At 43.6% G+C, this 18,232-nt stretch overlaps 1 protein-coding gene across 12 annotated transcripts in view; it reads left to right on the top strand.

Moving 5' to 3' along the window:
• Nucleotides 1-18,232, top strand: part of CELF4 (CUGBP Elav-like family member 4) — an 876,733-nt gene that overhangs the window by 759,226 nt on the left and 99,275 nt on the right. For all 12 annotated transcript variants that reach the window (XR_015706128.1, XR_015706124.1, XR_015706127.1 and 9 more), the window contains exon 6: nucleotides 11,830-11,973. Coding sequence is in view for 4 of the 12 variants with exons in the window: in XM_087763663.1 (XP_087619789.1) it covers nucleotides 11,830-11,973 (144 nt within the window). In the remaining 8 variants the exon portion in view is untranslated. The remainder of the gene's footprint in view (nucleotides 1-11,829; nucleotides 11,974-18,232) is intronic.

Genomic DNA, 18,232 nt, shown 5'->3' with positions numbered 1-18,232 from the left:
AGGCATCTGCCTCCTCACTGAGTGTGCAAGGAGTAAGCAGCTTAGTGTGGACACCTAACTTCATGTCCAATGCAAGGGAGGCTGAATCCCACTCCAGGTGTTTGCTGCCCAACTAAATAAATTTGGGATTCAGAAGCCAGGCATCCCACATCTGTGTCCTCTGACTCCTGATCCATTAGGTGTACTGTGAACTTGTCTAACACGCTGATTGTCAGCACCACGTTCATTCTATATCTTTCTTTAATTAATGAAATTTAAGGCCATTAAGACCTCCAGAACCCTGTAAGGTGGCTTCTCCCATCACATGGGCCAAATCCTCTTTTGTTTTACAATAGAAGTCTGCATCAGCTTGGTCAAACCACAGCATTTCTTCTGCGTCCAGGTAATAGCAAGTCTATCTATGCCTGGCTGAACGTCTTCCTTGAAAATTACTTTTTCGGATGGAATCCTTGGTTTTGTGAAAAGAAAAGAAAATGTGAGACTTGGATACAAGCACTGAACAGATGTCTGCCTTTCAGAGAAAGATTCAACTTAGTTGAACTTCAAAAAAAAAAAAAGTACTGCAACTCAAAACTTTGTTAACTTGGGGGCTTTCATTTCAACATTTTTCTGTGCAGCTCTTATCAACACAAATGACAAAAACAACTTCAAATCTCTGCTCAGGAACCATCTATATCAAATTATGCAATTATTGCTTAGTGTTGTTAAGTGACAGACCTATTAGATCTCTAATTGTTGTATTTGCTATTTTTTTATTAATCAAGAAAATATGAACGACACAACACCTTGAACAAGGTTGACTTTCAGCCTCCACCTACCATGTTCCTTGGAAGTCCACCCATGGTACCAAAATTCCCAACCAAACACAATTAATAGTCAGATGAAGGGATTCTCTTCTTGCCTTATACAATGTACTATCTACTCTCTCATACCATAAGAGATTGCCATTAATTAAGCTAGAGGAATTTTTCACCTATTTAGTTTACAAAGTGAGAGTGATTTAAATATGAGATTATAAAAAATTGCCCCAAAAAACAAATGTCATTGTCAATACGTCATGTGCAGTGTCCCTCTTTCAAACTCATGGCAAATGGGGTACTGGTTCCCATCTTCCTGGCTTTGGATGCTCAGGCACGCTATCAAAGAAACCAAACCCAGCTCATGTTTATGTCTGCTATTATTATTGCTGTTCATTCCTACAGTGCAGTTACGACTTTGCAAACCACTGTGAAGTTGCCTTCAGACACAGTCCCATTACAGAAACTGGCTAAGCAGCTGTTCTCACCCCCTGTCAACACAGCAGAGTAATATTTAGGTGAGTTAGGGATGGAAGGGAAAGCAGTGAGAATCTGCAGAAGGAGCTCTGAGCAGGTGGAGGAAAGAAGGAAAATAGGCCTTCATGGGCATGATGAAGTTGTAGCCCAGGCACTTCGCTTGCAGAATGGCGGGGAAGCAGCTGTTATTATGCGTGCATGCTGGCACCAAAGCGCTGAGCTGTCAGAAACTCCCTGGGAGGAGCAGCATGGCAGCTCTGGTGAGTGGGGGGACCACAATGCCGTAGATCAGCTGAGATATTTTTAACAATTATTTTGATATAAACAGCTCTGAACTTGAGGAGATTCATGTAAATGGGAAGCAGTGGGGCTTGTAATTAGATTTGTGTACACTTTCATAAATTGCTGGGAAACATCAAAGCTATGATGGAAGGCTGTGGTGCACTTTATTTCCTCCTTCTGTTAATTGAATGGTTGATGTGTGGATAGGAAGTGTTGGCTTCGTGGAGTACTATTTACAGACCCGCTGACAGCTGCACTGTGAAAATTAACAGGAACAGAGCAGCCTCTGTCACAGCTCTTCCCATGAGGGACTTGCTTCAAATTGGATAATTTCTTTCATAGGAGAAACTTTCTTTGTCTCTCCTCCCTTCTTCGCAAATACGCACACACATCCAGCTGCACACTCCCCTTCTCCCTTCAGGCTCATGGCAACCTTTAGTGCTCAGAAGGAGGGTTTGTCATTTCCACAAAGTTGGGGGAGTTTGACTACAGTTCAAAACTTGTAGCATATTCCACTTCCAGCAAGATGCATCTTCAGGAAGTCAACCAAATCTGTGAACCAGATGTGTGGAGCCACACTTTCCTATTTGCAGGTCTCACCTCAACAGGAATATGCTCTTCACTCTCTTAGAAACTCTAGCAGATTTCCTCTCAGACTACTACTGTTGGAAATGTGGTTATTGTTGGTCTTACATGGAATTGTTGTGAGCTAAGCACCATACAAACCTCTTACAGGAAAGTTCCGACACTCAGCAACTTACCATCTAACGGCCAGGGTTGACCTGGCTGAATTACATCAAAGTGTTGGTCGAAGCATAAAACTTCAGGGTCATCTGTAATCTTATCATCTACACTTCTCTTAGAGTGGACGGAGAGAGACTAGCCCCTCAGAGACACATCTGTCTGTCTTAAGTAATTGAGGGTTTAGCACAGATAACCCAAAATGGCTGCAGTTAGGTCATCCAAATGTCCCTCTAAGGGACAAGACACAAGAGACAAGCAAAAGAAGCAACAATATGTCTGGGAATGAACTGGTCTTATACACAATTAATCAGTATATTTAGCCAGTTCATAACCAAAGTCACAGCAATTCTTGCTTCCGGTCCCAGTAGAGAAGTAGTAACCAGTGGATACTTGAGCATCTAAATCTTAATATTTACTTAAATCTGGAAAACATAGAATTAAGAAGGTCAAACTTGAAGCCATCAGTCCACCACCTCACTTCCCAAAGGTGTCTTCAAAATATCCAGGTAACATAAACAGAACCTTAGACAAACCCATAATACAAATAGATAACAATTAAACAGACCATGATTCAGAGTATCAATTAACCAACAAAATTTACTCTCATTTAGATTCCAGCATGGGCTCAAGTCCTCAGTTAATAAAAGCCGCCTTGTGACAGTCAGGAGAGAGAGTCACTGACCCCCTCAGGCTGTCAGGGTAAATAGGAAATGGGAAAATCATTAGACTTTAGATTTACATGACGACAGAAATACAAAGTGGGGATTTTCAAACATCATTTTGGGTGAAAGTTGACAAGAGTCCAGCACCTGAGTGCCCTTCATGCCTCACAGCTGAATTTACCCTAAAGTTACTTGCCCAAAGTCACAAAGTCTAGAGCAGAGTGGGGTATCATCAACGCAAGTCCATCTGCTCAAATTAATGCAGAAGGCTGAGGCCTTGTTTTACACTGTTGATATTGGAGAAGCTGATGGAAGAGAATGGAGATGCCAACTCAGACCCATTTTTTTCTCTTCACTGTTGATCTTCTTCTCTTTAAAGAACATGCATGCCCTGCAATATCTTTGTGTAACACACAGAGTGGCTTGTTTAACTCAGGGCAAGGCACAGCACACCCATTCCTTCTATTAAAAAATAATAATACATCAGGAACCCATTCATAACTCACCAGGAGCAGGCCTGGCCCTCCTTTCAGTAATGAATGATTTTTCTGAATATGCTACCTAAACACCATTTATAAAATCATGTGCTGTCCTTTGGGATGAAAGAAGCAATGGATGTGTAATACCTAGATGTTAATTTGCAGTCATTTCTTCCATCAAAATCCAATGGCTCTTGATAGCTCAGCCTCGCTTTCCTTTGGGCAGTGGATTTGGGCTGGAGCAGGACTAAGGTTCATAGACCATCCTACCCACTGCTGCCACCAAGACAGCTGATTCTACAACCTTTGGGCCAACAGTTTCCCAGTGTTACCATAATTTCCCTTAATTCTTTCTATAAAAAATAAAATCATAGGACTGTGTTTCTTGCCTCCCCCCTTGTTCCATAAATGAACTAATAAATCACATGTTTCTGGGTCCCATAATAGAAATCCAGGCAGCCTGGCTGCCTGACAGGGGGTATGAATAATACTGGCACAAAAGACGGCCTTTACTTCTCTAGTCACATCTCTGTAGCCGTGCAGGCATCTGGCAGGACAGCGAAGAGACCTGTGGGACGTGACAGGCTTCACTTGCCCTCTTCCCCAGTCTTCCTCACTCCCTCTGAACTGCAACATTCATTGCCTCCAAATGGGATAAGAGGGATAACTGCTCATGAGCTGCACGGCCTCACTCTAGACAAAAGGATTTAATTGGCACCATAACGTCTCTTTATAGGTCCAGGGGGAGTTGGGAACCAAATCAACAGCCGTGGAAGTGGCTGGGGGAAAGTGGGAGCGGGACTGTACCACCGTCGAGTGTTGCCCAAGTCCTGGCGCCGGTGGCAGCCCCTGCGAGGCTCGCTGCACTCAACACTTGTCTGGATGAGATTAGGACTTGCGGGGCTAAAATAATTCACAAGCACTGGCCTTTCTGGGATATCAGAGACATTGATAAGCCTCCAGTCTGGGAAGCATAAAACACTCCCTGCCCAGCAGGATTTTTCCCAGCCGACTGGAGGGAGCTCCACCGGGCATCACCACTTTCCTCTAATAAGGATGTGCTCTTCCCACCACAGAGAGGAATGAAGATGTCAGCATTAGGTCTTTACCTCTGCTTGCTTTGGGGAGGTTTCTTTCTTCCCCCCTCTTCCCTTCCTTTCTTTTGCTCCAAACCTCATTTACATCAGTGGGATCTTCCCTTTGATTTAAGTGGGCTCTGGATCAACATTAAATCACTCTAGGTGCTTCTGCTTGTTTCCCTTTAATGCACTCTTTCCCAGGTGTGCGGTCTGGGTTGATAACACACATTCTTGTAAGGAAAACAGAAAGACCTTAGTAATTAGTAGATGGCTATCCCTATCCAAAACATAGGCAGCATTAAGTGATTCAGTAGCTATTACCCAAATGGGTTTTGCAAAGATCAAAATGAATTTTTAAAGGGCAAAGCTGTATTTAGATCAAAAAAGTAACTTTCAGATAAGACCCTCAATTAAGTCCACACAAATTCACAAATGCAAAGCATCCTACCAGATACCAATGTCTTTGCCTCAGATGTCCCTGGCAAGTGAAATCAGGTAGGGGAAGATGCTTGACTTCCCATCCCAAAGGTCTGTGTGGTACTCACAGGAATAGTGGTTGTGAAGTCACACCCAGCAGCAAGGACACATGTTTCAGTCTTGGCGGAGTGCATTGCAGTAAGGGCAGATCCTTCAGCATAAACCAACTTCTTGTTCCACCAAAACCAGCAGAGCTTCACTGAGTTTACACCATCTCATAGCTTCAGCTGACCACCTGTTTCACCATACTAAAGCATGGGTGATACCTCCCTGCATGCAGAATCATTTATCAATTAACTACCCTGTGGTTGTATGGTGCTTGGAGAGCTTCAGTTTAAATATGCTGTAAAAATGCAAATACTTCTTACTGTCCCAGTCAAGCAACGTGCTTTACATCATGATAGCCTAGAGTCATAAAGCATGACAGTGATCTGGGATGCCCAGTCATGTGCAGCATGTTTGCAACTCAGTGCTGCTGAAATGTTCTTTTATGTCACATGCACAGTTGAAATGTATCTGCCCATCTTGGCAGCCCTTCCTCAACATCTGTTTCCTTCCAAGTCATCTTAGTCTATTCATGTCCTCATCCTGAACTGCCAAGGAAGAGTGGAACTCATGTGAGCAGAGTCCCAAAGCATCAGGGGCTCCATACCTGTTTGTGATGCTGCCTTGCTGTGACAATAGACAATTTACTTTATGGCTCTGGAATTATTCCACTTCTCTTATTTTCATCCTTTCCTATTTAGCTAGAAAGAGAGATCATTCAGATACTAGCTTTCATGGGGCTCTATGCTGCAGCTACCAAACATTTTCTTAATAGTAATAATAATTTATAAAAAAATTATGTCAAGTCATCATTTGTTGCTGTAAGAATATTTTCAGGGAAAGTATATTTTTAGTAAATACAGAACTAAACATACCTTATCTTCCAAACTATGTTACTCTTATTGGGAAAGGGAAACCTATAACATTTTCTTCTGAATTCTGGATTTTAAGTTTTTCTTCAAATAATAGACAAAAAATAATTATTTATTGCTTTCATATTCCTAAATAGTGGGTAAGAATTTCCAGTCTACTGGTATAACAACACTTCCCACTTCATAATGCATTAAGGAAGGCGAATGATTCTGTGAGGACTTTTATCATCCATAGACTGAGCTGAAAAATGCAGAGCTGCTTGAAGAACTCTGCTTTGAAGTTTAGGTTGTTTGGATATCTGGCTTTGATTTGAGGGGCATACTAATACCTGGATTATATATCGAATTCTTTCTAATGAGAATCGGGTATAGTGCCACCAGGAGTCAATGATTCTGTTGCCCTGTGGAAAGCAATAACTTTAGCTCAGAGAGACACCTGCTAAAAGTAGTGTATGGGCAAGTAAAACCTAAATCAAGCTTCCACTCCAAATAAATTACAGCTCCGGAGACCTGTGAAGGGAAGTACCTGCAGCAACTCTCTCTGCTTAGACATTGCATGAAGAATCCCCTCTACCGAGGGAGCAGCATTATCAAAGGGTCTGTCACTCCAGCCCTGGATGAATGCCTCCTTTTCCCACTCCATCTCTGTCATTCTCGTCTCAAGTGTGTCTAAAGCAACTCTCAGGACTGTACAGTGGAAATCGCTCCCAGTGTCTGCCGTCCTACTCATCTTTCAGATGAGACATGAAATTGAAGCCCTGAGTACAGAAAAACATAGCATATTTCACAAGAGGGGAGGGATGTTAGTCCTGGTCTTCTGGCCATCTTCCAGCATGGGTAATTACATTTCTACCTAGCTAAAATTCCCTCTGCTCTACAGTTTTAATTGAACAGTAGTTTATTTTTTGCTTGTCTAAAATCCCAGATTGGGGTCAAGCCCCCACTGGTTAATTCAGCAGCCCCATTTTCAGTAGAGCTACACAGGCATTTCCAAAAAAAAATCTGGTTTTGTTTGCAAACTTAGGAGGCATCATACCAAATGGCCTGATCTGAAAGAGGCCAAAGCAAAGAAATCCTCCTTTGGCTTTCAGGCCCTAACATCAAGGATCCTTATGTGGAAATACTACCCTGAATGGCTTGCTGAAGGTCAGCATCCTCCCAGCTCTGCTTTGCAATTGCAAAGAGAGTGCTAAGGCAAAATTTCCAACACAAGCAACCCCATTCACATGGTGACACTTAGGAAGGTAGTCTGAATGCCCAAATGAGAAGTATCCAGCAGCACTTATTCATTTAAATATCTAAGCTGATGTGCAAGGCTGACATTTTGGAAGGTACTTAATAGGATCTGCACATTCAGATCTCTTATACTCAAGAGCTTTAGTTACTGGAACTTTAATGTAACAAGCCTTTTTTTAATATTTTTGGCCCAGAAGTTTTAACTGGCTCCATTTGAGCTAACCAAGATATAAAAGTCCACCTGTATGAGAGAGACACCCTTGCAGTAAAGTACGTAAGTGTATGCTTACCTCCAACAGGACATTCGCTAAGCTTAAAAGTGAAACATGATTTAATGGCTTTGGTGAATTAGGCCCAAATTCATCAGTTTTGCAAGAAAAAGATGTCTAACCATCTGTAGAGATAGGTAACCTACTGAGTCAGAGGGGACTTACAGAGCTGACAAGAAAAGAAAATTCAGTCATATATTCTGCAAAGAAACATCTTCACAAAACTTTTCCTGTGAATATTGTTCTAGGGAGAAGCAACTTCCCCTCATGCCTTGCAGTATTATTTGGTCTCCTGAAAAGCTTTTACTTCATTTGTGTATACACTCCATTTGGAAGGCCATAACTAATGGGAAACAGTCCCAACAACCAGGCAAAAGATTTGTTTTCCTTTGCCTTTAAATGAAATATCAATGGATGGATATTTTATTTTTAGTTGAATACGAAATTTCACAAGCGACCTGTCAAGCTCCTGTTTTCAAGAATGACTTTATTTCACACGTCAAGACAGGCTGGGAAATTAGTTTTTCCCATAGAGGACTCTGATTAGGGATTACAAAGTGAGTGTGGCACAGAGTGATTTTTCCTCCATCTTTTCCCTCGCCCTGCCAGCCTAGAGAGCATCTGACTCTGCTGACTAAGGGGAGCGATTCACTGCTGCGCATGGGAAGGGGATGAGAAGCAAGATAGTCATATTAAGTAGACTTGCTGGCCCAAGAGAGAACAGGGAAAGCATAATACTTAGCCCTTAGCCCTTATATTATTCTTTTCATCAGTAGATATCAAAGCACTTGAAAAAGGAGGTTGATTTGATGGGAAAGGAGATAAATGCAAATTCCAAGTAGCCCATTGCAGAGGCACCAGCAGGAAAGCTCACTTTCATGATAGTCTCTTTTGAGTGTGGATCTGCAGGGTAGAGAAATAAACAGGTCCTTCCCTCAGTAAAATGCAGGATTAACACACAGATCTCAAAGTACATTTCAAACATTATTGACTTACCCACTGTAACTCTCTTGGGGGTTGGCAAAATATAAGGTCCAGTCCAACAACCGGAGAGAGCAAGAGGGAGATTATGTATTACTAATAAATGACCGAGCAGACAGGACCTATTGCCTTTGTCAGCAAACAACGGCTGATTTACACCATGGTTTAACTGCTTGTGGAAGCAATAAATAGTCCAGAGGAAGGGCTCTGTAGTTTTTACTCCATGGAAAATCTGGCCCATTCTGGAGCATTTCTAATGGTATCCAGTGGATTAGTAGGAGTCACTGGAGTAGAAAGTAGTCTTGTGCTGCTGTAGATGTACAGCACTGTTTGGCTCCTCTGCTAAAAATCCTGCACGGTGTGATCTTGATAGAGTTTACTGCCTGATTTCCTTTGGGCCACGTGAAAGGGCTGCACATGAGGAACCACATACAGAAAGCATCAGTCCCAAGGTCAATCTTCATATTCAAGAGCAATGCAGCATCTCTACTGACTACGTATCTTTAAGTGCTTACATGCGCATCTCATTGCAGAGCGCTCTTAAAAAAACCCTTCTTTTTCTCCTCTTTTTTTGTAGTGTGTGCTCTAACTTGCTTCTATTTATCAATGGCCTTTCTGCCCTGTGTATATTATAGTGATGTTCAAAGAGGCCTGAAGTCCTACTGTGACAGAAAAACATCTCATAAGAGGCAGTCTTAGATCTCATTGGGTCAAATGGCTGCTGTGTAGTCACTACGACTCACATCAGGAGGGAAGAACACTCCAGGGGCAAGAACTTCATGTGGAGGTTGCCTATGTTTTCATGATGCCATCTACAATAATAGCTTGGTTTTCAATAGTGTGAGGCATCAGCAATTTCCTGAGGCAGTTCTCTGGCCCTAAGACTTCCAGGGCAAATAGAGATAGAAAGAAAAGGGGAAGGAAGAAGACACCAACTTATTTACACTTCTCTGTCCTGCTAACTAGAGCAGGTCACATCTTCAAAACCCATTTGCAGAGATGAATACTCATTCCCCTTATTCAGCTGCAAAATCCTCCATGCTGCATTGTGCCCACCATGCTGCAGCCTCTGCTCTGTAAATCATGACAGCAGCTCTGAACAGCCCAATCTGCTGTGGACCAGTGCCTCCCTCCAATACAGCTGCAAATAGATTTAAATCATTAGATTCAGGTTACCAAACAGTCTCTTGGATCAGGGTTAATTAAATGAGTGTTGAATTCTAATTAAGGACTGGTCCAGGTGATAATTAGCAGGAAATGTATGCATTAAAATATTCATTTGTCGATGAGCTGCAATTAAGAGTGTGATTTGGGGAAGGATCAATAACTACATCATGTGATTTAAAAAAAAATGAAAAGTCACCCAGCCTTGAGCAGAAATGCAGGGGAATTTTGGCTAGATTTTCTTCCCCACCCCTCGCTTTGTGTTTTGCTCTTATAATACTTCTGAAGACTGCTCTACACCCTTGAATAGAGCATTCATCTCTCCATCCCTTTGTTTTCCTGAAGCACTTCTTTCAACCCCTTGCTCTTCACCACATTGTTTGAATGGGTTATAGATTTATTAGAAAGAGCCTAACAGGTCAAAAAGAAAGATTCTTTACCAATGAAAATCACTTCCTCCCAGAACAGGCTGCTAATCCAGGGGAACATCGCTCATTGTGTGGCCTTAGATTGGGGGTTTTTTTTAGCATGTTAATTCCTCAAGTCTTTATTCATAACTGAGGATCTGGAGAGGCTATTGAATATGCATAGCTTGAACTTATATATATGTACGTCCATAGTTGTGGTTTACTACACTATTCCCAATTTGTAGCAGAGCAACTCCGCTTTCACTGAGACTATTTTTTTCTGGTTACAGGTACATAGGGCTGTGTGTAAGCCAGTTAATAACACTCCCCCTGCGCAATCCCAGGCAATCCCACCTCTACTAGAAAAATGAGAGCCCCGTAACAGCCCAGCTCCTCTGGCATGGAGCTGGTCTTCCTCTACTGCCGCAGACAAAGGCTCAGCTGGCAATTTCCCCACTGCCTGTATTTCCATCAGCAAATACCAGTGTGTCAAAAGGGAAGCATACCATGGGAGCACAATGATTTCAGCTGCTCTTTGTCAGTCTCCTGACAGCTCACCTGCCCATCTCCCCAGGCTTGATGGCAGCCCAGCTCCTGAGGCAACTGTCTGCCTGCTGTCGGGGCTGCTGCCAGATCCCCCCTCCCCTGCACCCCTCTTCCCCCGGGGTGACTGTGCTGTGGGGAATCAACCAACCCATGAAGTTAGGATGTCCTTGGAGCCAGCCAAAAAAATATCAGTGCCTTCCTTCATAAGCAGATCTTTTTCTTCCCATCTCTGCCTCCTATCAGAAATTTAAGAATTGCAGTTACTGTCCTTTCATCTCATTTTGGGGAGGAGAGGGATTTCTTTCATTTCCAAAAGCTCTACATTTTTCACAGACTTCTGCAGCCAGCTCTGATGATCATCTGTAGTTCTGCACCAGCATTGACTGCAGACATAACCCAAACATTGTAAAGCTTTCCTGGAAAAGTGTAACATTAAATGTGGGCTCTTTTGTGGTAGCCTCTATTTCCTACTGTTCATGGAGAGGAAACTCAGGTCCATAAGGTACTATTTTTGCTCCCCTAGTTTAACAGTGCTGAAGAGATGCTGCTTTGTGATGAGACATACATTCTGCTCAGCATACTGAATCCTGTCTCCAAGGCTGGGCACGGATTTCTCACTGAACATGGGGGTTACAAGACAAAGCAGTGTGAAAGGGTGATCCAGTTCAGGGGGTCTGGCATGCACAGAGCTAACACATTCCATCAAAATAAATCAGTTCACAAATCCTACCACATTCATCTGGCAAAAGCTCCTACATTTTGCTGCACTGAGTCCAGATCTTTGATGAGGACAACATGCTGGGCCAGAAGGTTTTCAATATGTTGAAAGAATAAGGCAACAGCTTTTGCAGAGAGAACATTAATGACAGCCTGGAAGTTTGAATTTTGGAGGAAACTAGGTACCGGGCTGCTGGCCTTGGTCATTCAAGCATTGGAAAAGGCTGCCCAGGGAGGTGGTTGAGTCTCCATCCCTGGAGGTATTTAAAGAACGGATAGATATGGTGCTTGAAGACATGGTATAGATGGACTTGGCAGTGTTAGGTTGACGGTTGGACTCGATGATCTTAAGGGTCTTTTCCAACCTTGACAATTCTATGATTCTATGATTCACCCTCCAGGGTCCTTTCCTTCCTTCCTGATGCTCTCAGCCTCTTGCAAAGGTCCAATTCAAAAGGCCTGAGAGGTTGCATAGGAAAAATCAGCATCATCTGGATCCCACGCTACCAAATCTGTGTTAGATGTATGGATTGCATGAGCCAGTGTGTACCTGGCTAATTCCCTCATGTGTCTCCTTTTGTTTCCTGTCCTGCAGGGAGCCTCTTCAAGCCTGGTGGTGAAGTTTGCAGATACAGACAAGGAACGTACAATGAGACGCATGCAGCAAATGGCAGGACAAATGGGCATGTTCAACCCCATGGCCATCCAGTTTGGAGCATATGGTGCCTATGCACAGGCAGTAAGTATAGACACTGGCTCTATGCATGTTAACGGGAACAGGGATAGCACCTAGAATGACACAAAAGTACAAGTGAGCAGAGGAACAAATGACAAGAGCAGAGGAGAAACCAGTGCTTTCTCCATTAAATCAGTTACACGATGGGAGCAAACTGAGCCATGCCATCCGGGGTAGGTGAGGGCATCTCCCAGGCAAGCCTCAGAGGTGCAATACCTGCTTCTAGCAGTAGCCAAACCGTGATCATGTGTGCACCCATGCAAGACACTTCCTATGGGGTCTAAGCCATTGCTGTCAAATCCAAACACAACTAGCCTTTGAGGATTTGGATAAAATAGACCTGAATTCAGCTTATCCTAGTTCTCTGTCCCATGTCAGCACCATCTGGTGACAAAGGTTTGTGAGGGTACAAATACCTTTCTGGCCCTCCTCTGCTACCAGGCCATGCAGGCTGAGCTGCATGGGGGACATGGCTCTCTGCTTCATTTGGCCAGGCCCCTGGTGCACCATGCATCATTGTGGGTACCTTTGAAGTGACCACAGGATAAAACAGCAGCTGTTGACAGAAGTGCTTTTAGATTTGTGAAAGCATGCTAGATAACACTAAAATGGACAAGCAGACATGTGCACACATACAGTCCTGGCTCCCCAAAACAGTATGATTTAAGCACACTGGGAAAACACATCAGCTATTTAAAGCAGTGTTGCACTGTCTAACTTCAGGTATCCTACTTACATACCAAACCTGGACCCCAGGTCCCTGAGACAGTGTGACTGTACAGGGAGCTGGGCTCCTGGTGAAGCCCTGAAATGGATGCCTCTGGCAAAACTACCTTTCCTTAGGCTACAAGTAACAAGGACCTGCAAGACAAGATCAGGTTCAGGTAACTTTGTATCTGCCAAATATTTCAGAGGAAGGTAGAGGAGATCCCTGCAGCAGGCAGACACAGTACTGCCAGGTGACTTTGGGTGCCTTCTCTGGAGCAGATGAAACAGGAACATTTGCAGGCAGTGACAGTGCATCTAGGTGCTTCATCCATTTGGTGGTAAAATGTGGCCCTCTTGTACTCTGTGCTAGATTTGTGTACAGGAGGGAAGTATCATTAATCCCATTTTCCAGAGTAACACCTTCCTGAATGAGAGAGACCAAATGCCTCATCTTAGGTAATACAGGTTCAACTCAGGAATCACAGCCCAGTGTACCTGTACTCCTTCCAGCACATTGACTGCTAGGCCTTGCTTTCTTCCCTACCTGTTTCCCTCTCATGTGTTGGAACCATGGATTTCCCATCACATCCGCATGTTCTTTTTTTAACTTGAGGGCCTAGAAATATCTGTCCTTCATTGACTGTCATGTGCCTCATTGAACACTTGGTAAAACCCAGCCTGCCCCTTGCAGGAGCCATGTAGAGTCATGAGGATGTGCTGTAGAGCTCCACAGAAGTTCCCCCTCTCCTCCCAGCTGCACCTCCTGGTGCTATTCTGGACTTTTTTTATTCTCTCCCCACTAGACAAATTCCATTTTTCCTTCCATTTTGCCCTCTTCATTTTTATTCCCAGTCAAAGACAATCTTTGCATCTTCTTTTGTCCCCTGCTCCCCTCCTCACATGATAGAAGAGCTGTCCCCTCCCCAGCCTGGCTGTGTTTAACTGTATTCCTGGCCAGGGAAGGCTGCAGGAAGAGGAAAAGAGACAGTAAATCACAGCTGAGCCCAGGTCAGCGGCCAGCAGCCTGGCAGGGGGATACAGCGTCTGTGCCCCCATGTACCAAAGGAATTAACAGGAGGCAACCCATGGGCAGCTGGGGACAAACATCTGTAGAGGTTGTGTAGGCAGGAGATGTGGCTCCAGTGTTATGCTGCAGGTATTGACCAGGCAGCTGGAGAGGTAGTAAAGCCACCACTGTCCTGATGCTCTGGTCCAAAAACTCTTCTGGCATCATTTTTAATCTAGAGTAATTCTTCTAATTGCCAGCCTAGGTTTATACTGATATAAAAGAGGATGCAGCCTGCACCTTTACACCACAAAAGTTCCCTCCATCTATTTCTCATCAGATAGTACAGGACATTATGAGGGTAGGTGCTTGAGTGAGGATTTATCGCTGAAGGAAGAGTGAAAACAATTCCTGGGTCTGCTCCCGCTCCACTTGAAACCAATGAATATTTTTCCTGTTTATTTCTGTGAAAGCAGAATTGGACCCATCCTCTTTTGTTTTTCTGGTAAATATGCTAATAAGGGGGAAAGAATAAGTTTTAGATCTTGACCCATTGGATATGACAAGCTGGTGACACCAATTACCCTGGAGACTTCAGAGCTGTCTAAATGATAGGATCACATTTCCGTGTGGCGCCTGTACACCCAGAGCATGCTCAGATGTTGTCTCTCAGTCAGCATCCCAATCTGTGTCTCTCCCTCAGTCAGCATCCCAATCTGTGTCTCTCCCTATCTGCTTCATCTCACAGTCTCACAGAAAAGGGAGGGAAGGAAGGGAGCGCCGAGGCTGTGTGACGTTCCCTTGGTCCCAATTAATCCACCTCGGACTGCTGGCTCTTAGATATCAGGTGATTGGCACCTCGTAAATGCCAGCGGGAGATGGAGGGATCGATAGGGGGAGAGGGAAAGGGGGGCCAGTTTTATTCAGCCCGAACTGAAGTTGAAGATCTAAGGCAAGCCAAGAAGAGGGAAGGTGAAACAGTGAAAATGTAAAAGCAGGACAGCGGTGACAGCTGATGCCACTGCCACCAGCAACTCGTGAGACCTTGGGTGAATCATTTGACCCCCTGGTCTCATTTCTCCATGTACAAATAAAGCTGATGATCAGATTTATTTATTTTCACTTTTCTCTCAGGGACAAGGCTCTCTATTATGCTGTCTCTCCATGGGTTTTCACACGGGAGTATGATGATAACACAAGTTTAAGAACTGCCTCAGTGCTTAGTAGTAAGGACAAGGGCTAGCATGAGACACTGGGCGCTCTTATTTGTACTTGTAACCTGTTCTCCTGGCTGTCCCACTGCAGTCCGAGCTTGACTGATGTCTCCATGTAAGAGTTCCTAAGCAGCCCATGAGAGCTGGTTAATCAATAGTTTCTAATGGTCTGTCCCCATGGAGGAGGTTGCCAAGTCCCTTAGGCACCTGTTTCTTGCTGAATCTCCCCAGAGGGGCATCATACACATCACTGGGATTGTGTTAGCTCATGCAAAAATGTCTCCATGCATCAAGGTGGCCAGCGCAGCAGAAACCCACACAGTGCAGCTGTTTGAGGTATTAGTGGGCAGCCGTGGATTTACAAACCAAGCAGCACCCCACTGGGGAGAGGCATCGAGGGTCTCAGTCCATCAGTGTTTGACTGATAGTTGTTAGTGTTGCCACCAGGACTGCTTTGGACCCCAGCTCCTCTTTAAGTTACCTCCTTTGCAGCTCAGCAAATGGCCATGTCATAGGTCACTCCCTGCTGCTGCCCGCTGCCACGCCACTCAACCTCAGCTTAAGCAACTGCAACCTTGATAGGAGCAACAGCTTAATATTGGCTAAGCAACTAGTCCTTGGGTTCAGCAGCCATATGGCCTCAGCTCCAGAGGCAAAAAAGTCAGGAAGCAAAGGAGGTTCTCTTCTGTGTATGTTTTTGCCTCCCCTCCTTATGTACCACTTGCAAACAGACCAGATAAAGCTTGGCACTAACTCTTGTGTGCTGTTTCAGTGACACAGAAAGTCACATCAGATCCACCTCACCTCTTTTGTGCACAGCTCAAGGCAAGTCAGGTTTCATGGCTCCCTAAAGCTCCCAGAGCCCCTATACTAATTTGTTTCATAGTTTTTTGATTGTTTTGAGTTTTTTCTTTTCAGCAATATCTTCCCATATTCATTTAGGTTCCCCTTTTATGAAGTAATTATTTATTTTAGTTCACACATGTATAGGGCACCAGCCCTTTTTGTTGTCAGGTTACTGTGGATCCACATCAGCTGGGTATTGATAGCTGTTTCCACAGTCTTAGTCAAGGCCAGCTTGAGGTATAGGTCTGAACTCAGCCTGGAGAGAAGGAAGCTGATGCTAGGCGGCACCACCTTTGATTTGCTGCCAGTGCAGAACGAACCTGCAGGGATACACTCCAGCCCAGAGCAGCACAGCACGCCTTCTTAGACCCTGGTAAGCGATAGAGTGGCCAAGGCCAAAGTCATGAACAGTAAAAACCAAACCAGAATATAAGTGGTGATAGTATAGTCCTGGCCCAAATAAGCAACAGTATCAAAAGTTCCTGCAGGTCTTCTTTCTTTGAAGAAAGTGGCAAGTAGTTAGCAGCTGTCTCATGTCACTGCTGCCCCACCATGCAGAAAAGGAAATGTGCACAGACTGAGAAGGGTTGTGAAAATGGAAAAATGCAGAAGAGCAAAGCAAGAACAAAGGAAGAAGCCTTGGAAAGTGACCGATACTGTATAAATTATTTAATTTTTAAATTATTTAAAATAAGAACAAAGTCATAAATCAAGTTTGCATAAAAAATGGGGTGGGAGTGTTAGCCACGGTCTCCTGGCCAAATTCCAGCCATGGAGCTGATTGATTGCATCCTGCAGCAGGGGACAGGCATAGAGTTAGTGAGTAAAAGTGGACAGATGGGGACAGGGCAACATTTGCTCTCTGGCCTGGAGAAAGTCCTTTCCTGTCAGTAAATTCCAGCTCCCCTCACTCTGAAAAAGCACAAATGGCTGCAGCTCCTGAACTGCAGACAATAACTGCAACAAACCTGGGAACATCCAGCACAGCATAGATCTCAGTCATCATCAGAAGTGGTCACCTTGGGAAGTTAGGGCAGCAGTGACTACCATGCTGACCATAGAAGCCTAAGTTCCCCCCTCTGCCTTCCTGTCCCAGCTCCTGTGGAGACGAAAGGATATTTCTGCAAAATGATCTGAGGTAATGCTGAAGGGATGAATTGCTTCTTCCAATATTTATTCAATTCATACTGTGAAATTATTTTGGAAAGATACTTAAAAAAATTCAGCTAGGCCTATGAAATCAGGGAAAATTTACTGAATATAGACTACCTTCTGCATATAATAGTTATTATATATAAATGACCAAAAATGGGACAGTATATTTGGTAAATACTACACGTTATGCAAATCACTTGTTCTGATCCGTTCCAGAAGAGGAAGCTATTTTGAAGCTATAGTACTTTGAAGCAGGGCTAATACCGTATTTCTGATTGTCAGCTCCCTGGTAATTCAAAAATAATGAACACTCAGATTTTGGCTCTATATACATATTTTTTTTTAGATTTGGGGGTTTTTACAGTTCTCAGGAAGTTAGAAATCTAAACCATTGTGTATCAGGCTTCGGAAAGACACTAAGACATATGAATCCAGGTGTTGCACATTTGTTTAGTTTCTTAAAATCTTAATTAAATTTAAATTTTATTTTCAAAGCAGAAATTTCTGTTTCCAAGAAGACATTAAAATATGTCTGAAGGACCATTCTGATTTTTTTTTTCAGAATATCTTCTGTTTGTTTGAAGGCTTAGGAGATATTTTTGGTTTTATTTCCCAATGGCCAGTTAGGTAAAACAAACAGATGTGAATTTGTCAATTCTGTGATTTCACCAAATATGAGTCCTCTTACTGTTTGATTGATCATTTTGCTTACCTCTTTCTATCACAGGGATACCATGAGGATTAATTAGCTAAGTGTTCGTATAGATCATTAGAGGTGGGAAACGTGGGATGCTGTTATTACTTTTATTATTATTACTGAATGAAGAATATGAAAAGTGAAGCAAAACATCATGTGGTTCAGAGACAAGAATAGAAAATAACACTGAGAAAAATGAGGAGATCATCAGATCATTCAGAGTAAGCCTCCTCCAAGGGCAATGATCATGCTATTTCAAAAAGAACACATCAGAAATAATCCTTCTCTTCCCCTCTTCCCCTTCTTCAGTTTCACATGTATTTCTTTTGGGGGCTGGGGAAGGCAGGCTGTAGCATCCTTGTCCTATTTCTAGCAGGAGTTTTTGGCCTTGAGTAAGTCACTTCATCTCTCCGTGCACCTGTTCCTCCTGTAAGAAAAGGATAACATTTCCTTTCATTGAGTGCAATTGCTGTCTAACAGCCCCTGATGCCAGAGGCAGCCATCCCATTCCCAACCCCACCTCTGGCCACATGTCCTCACCCCACACCACTAGACTAACAGTGACCATGCAGAAAGCCACTTTTGGGAGGAAAACCAGCAGGAACCACGTTTCTGTGCTGTGTGGTTAACGCTCTG

The sequence above is a fragment of the Nipponia nippon genome, unplaced genomic scaffold (assembly GCF_047370975.1).
Source record: "Nipponia nippon isolate SJK-2023a ecotype South Korea unplaced genomic scaffold, ASM4737097v1 scaffold_29, whole genome shotgun sequence".
NCBI lineage: Eukaryota > Metazoa > Chordata > Aves > Pelecaniformes > Threskiornithidae > Nipponia > Nipponia nippon.
Note: the sequence above shows the minus strand (reverse complement) of the source record. Positions and strands in the feature narration are given on the sequence as shown.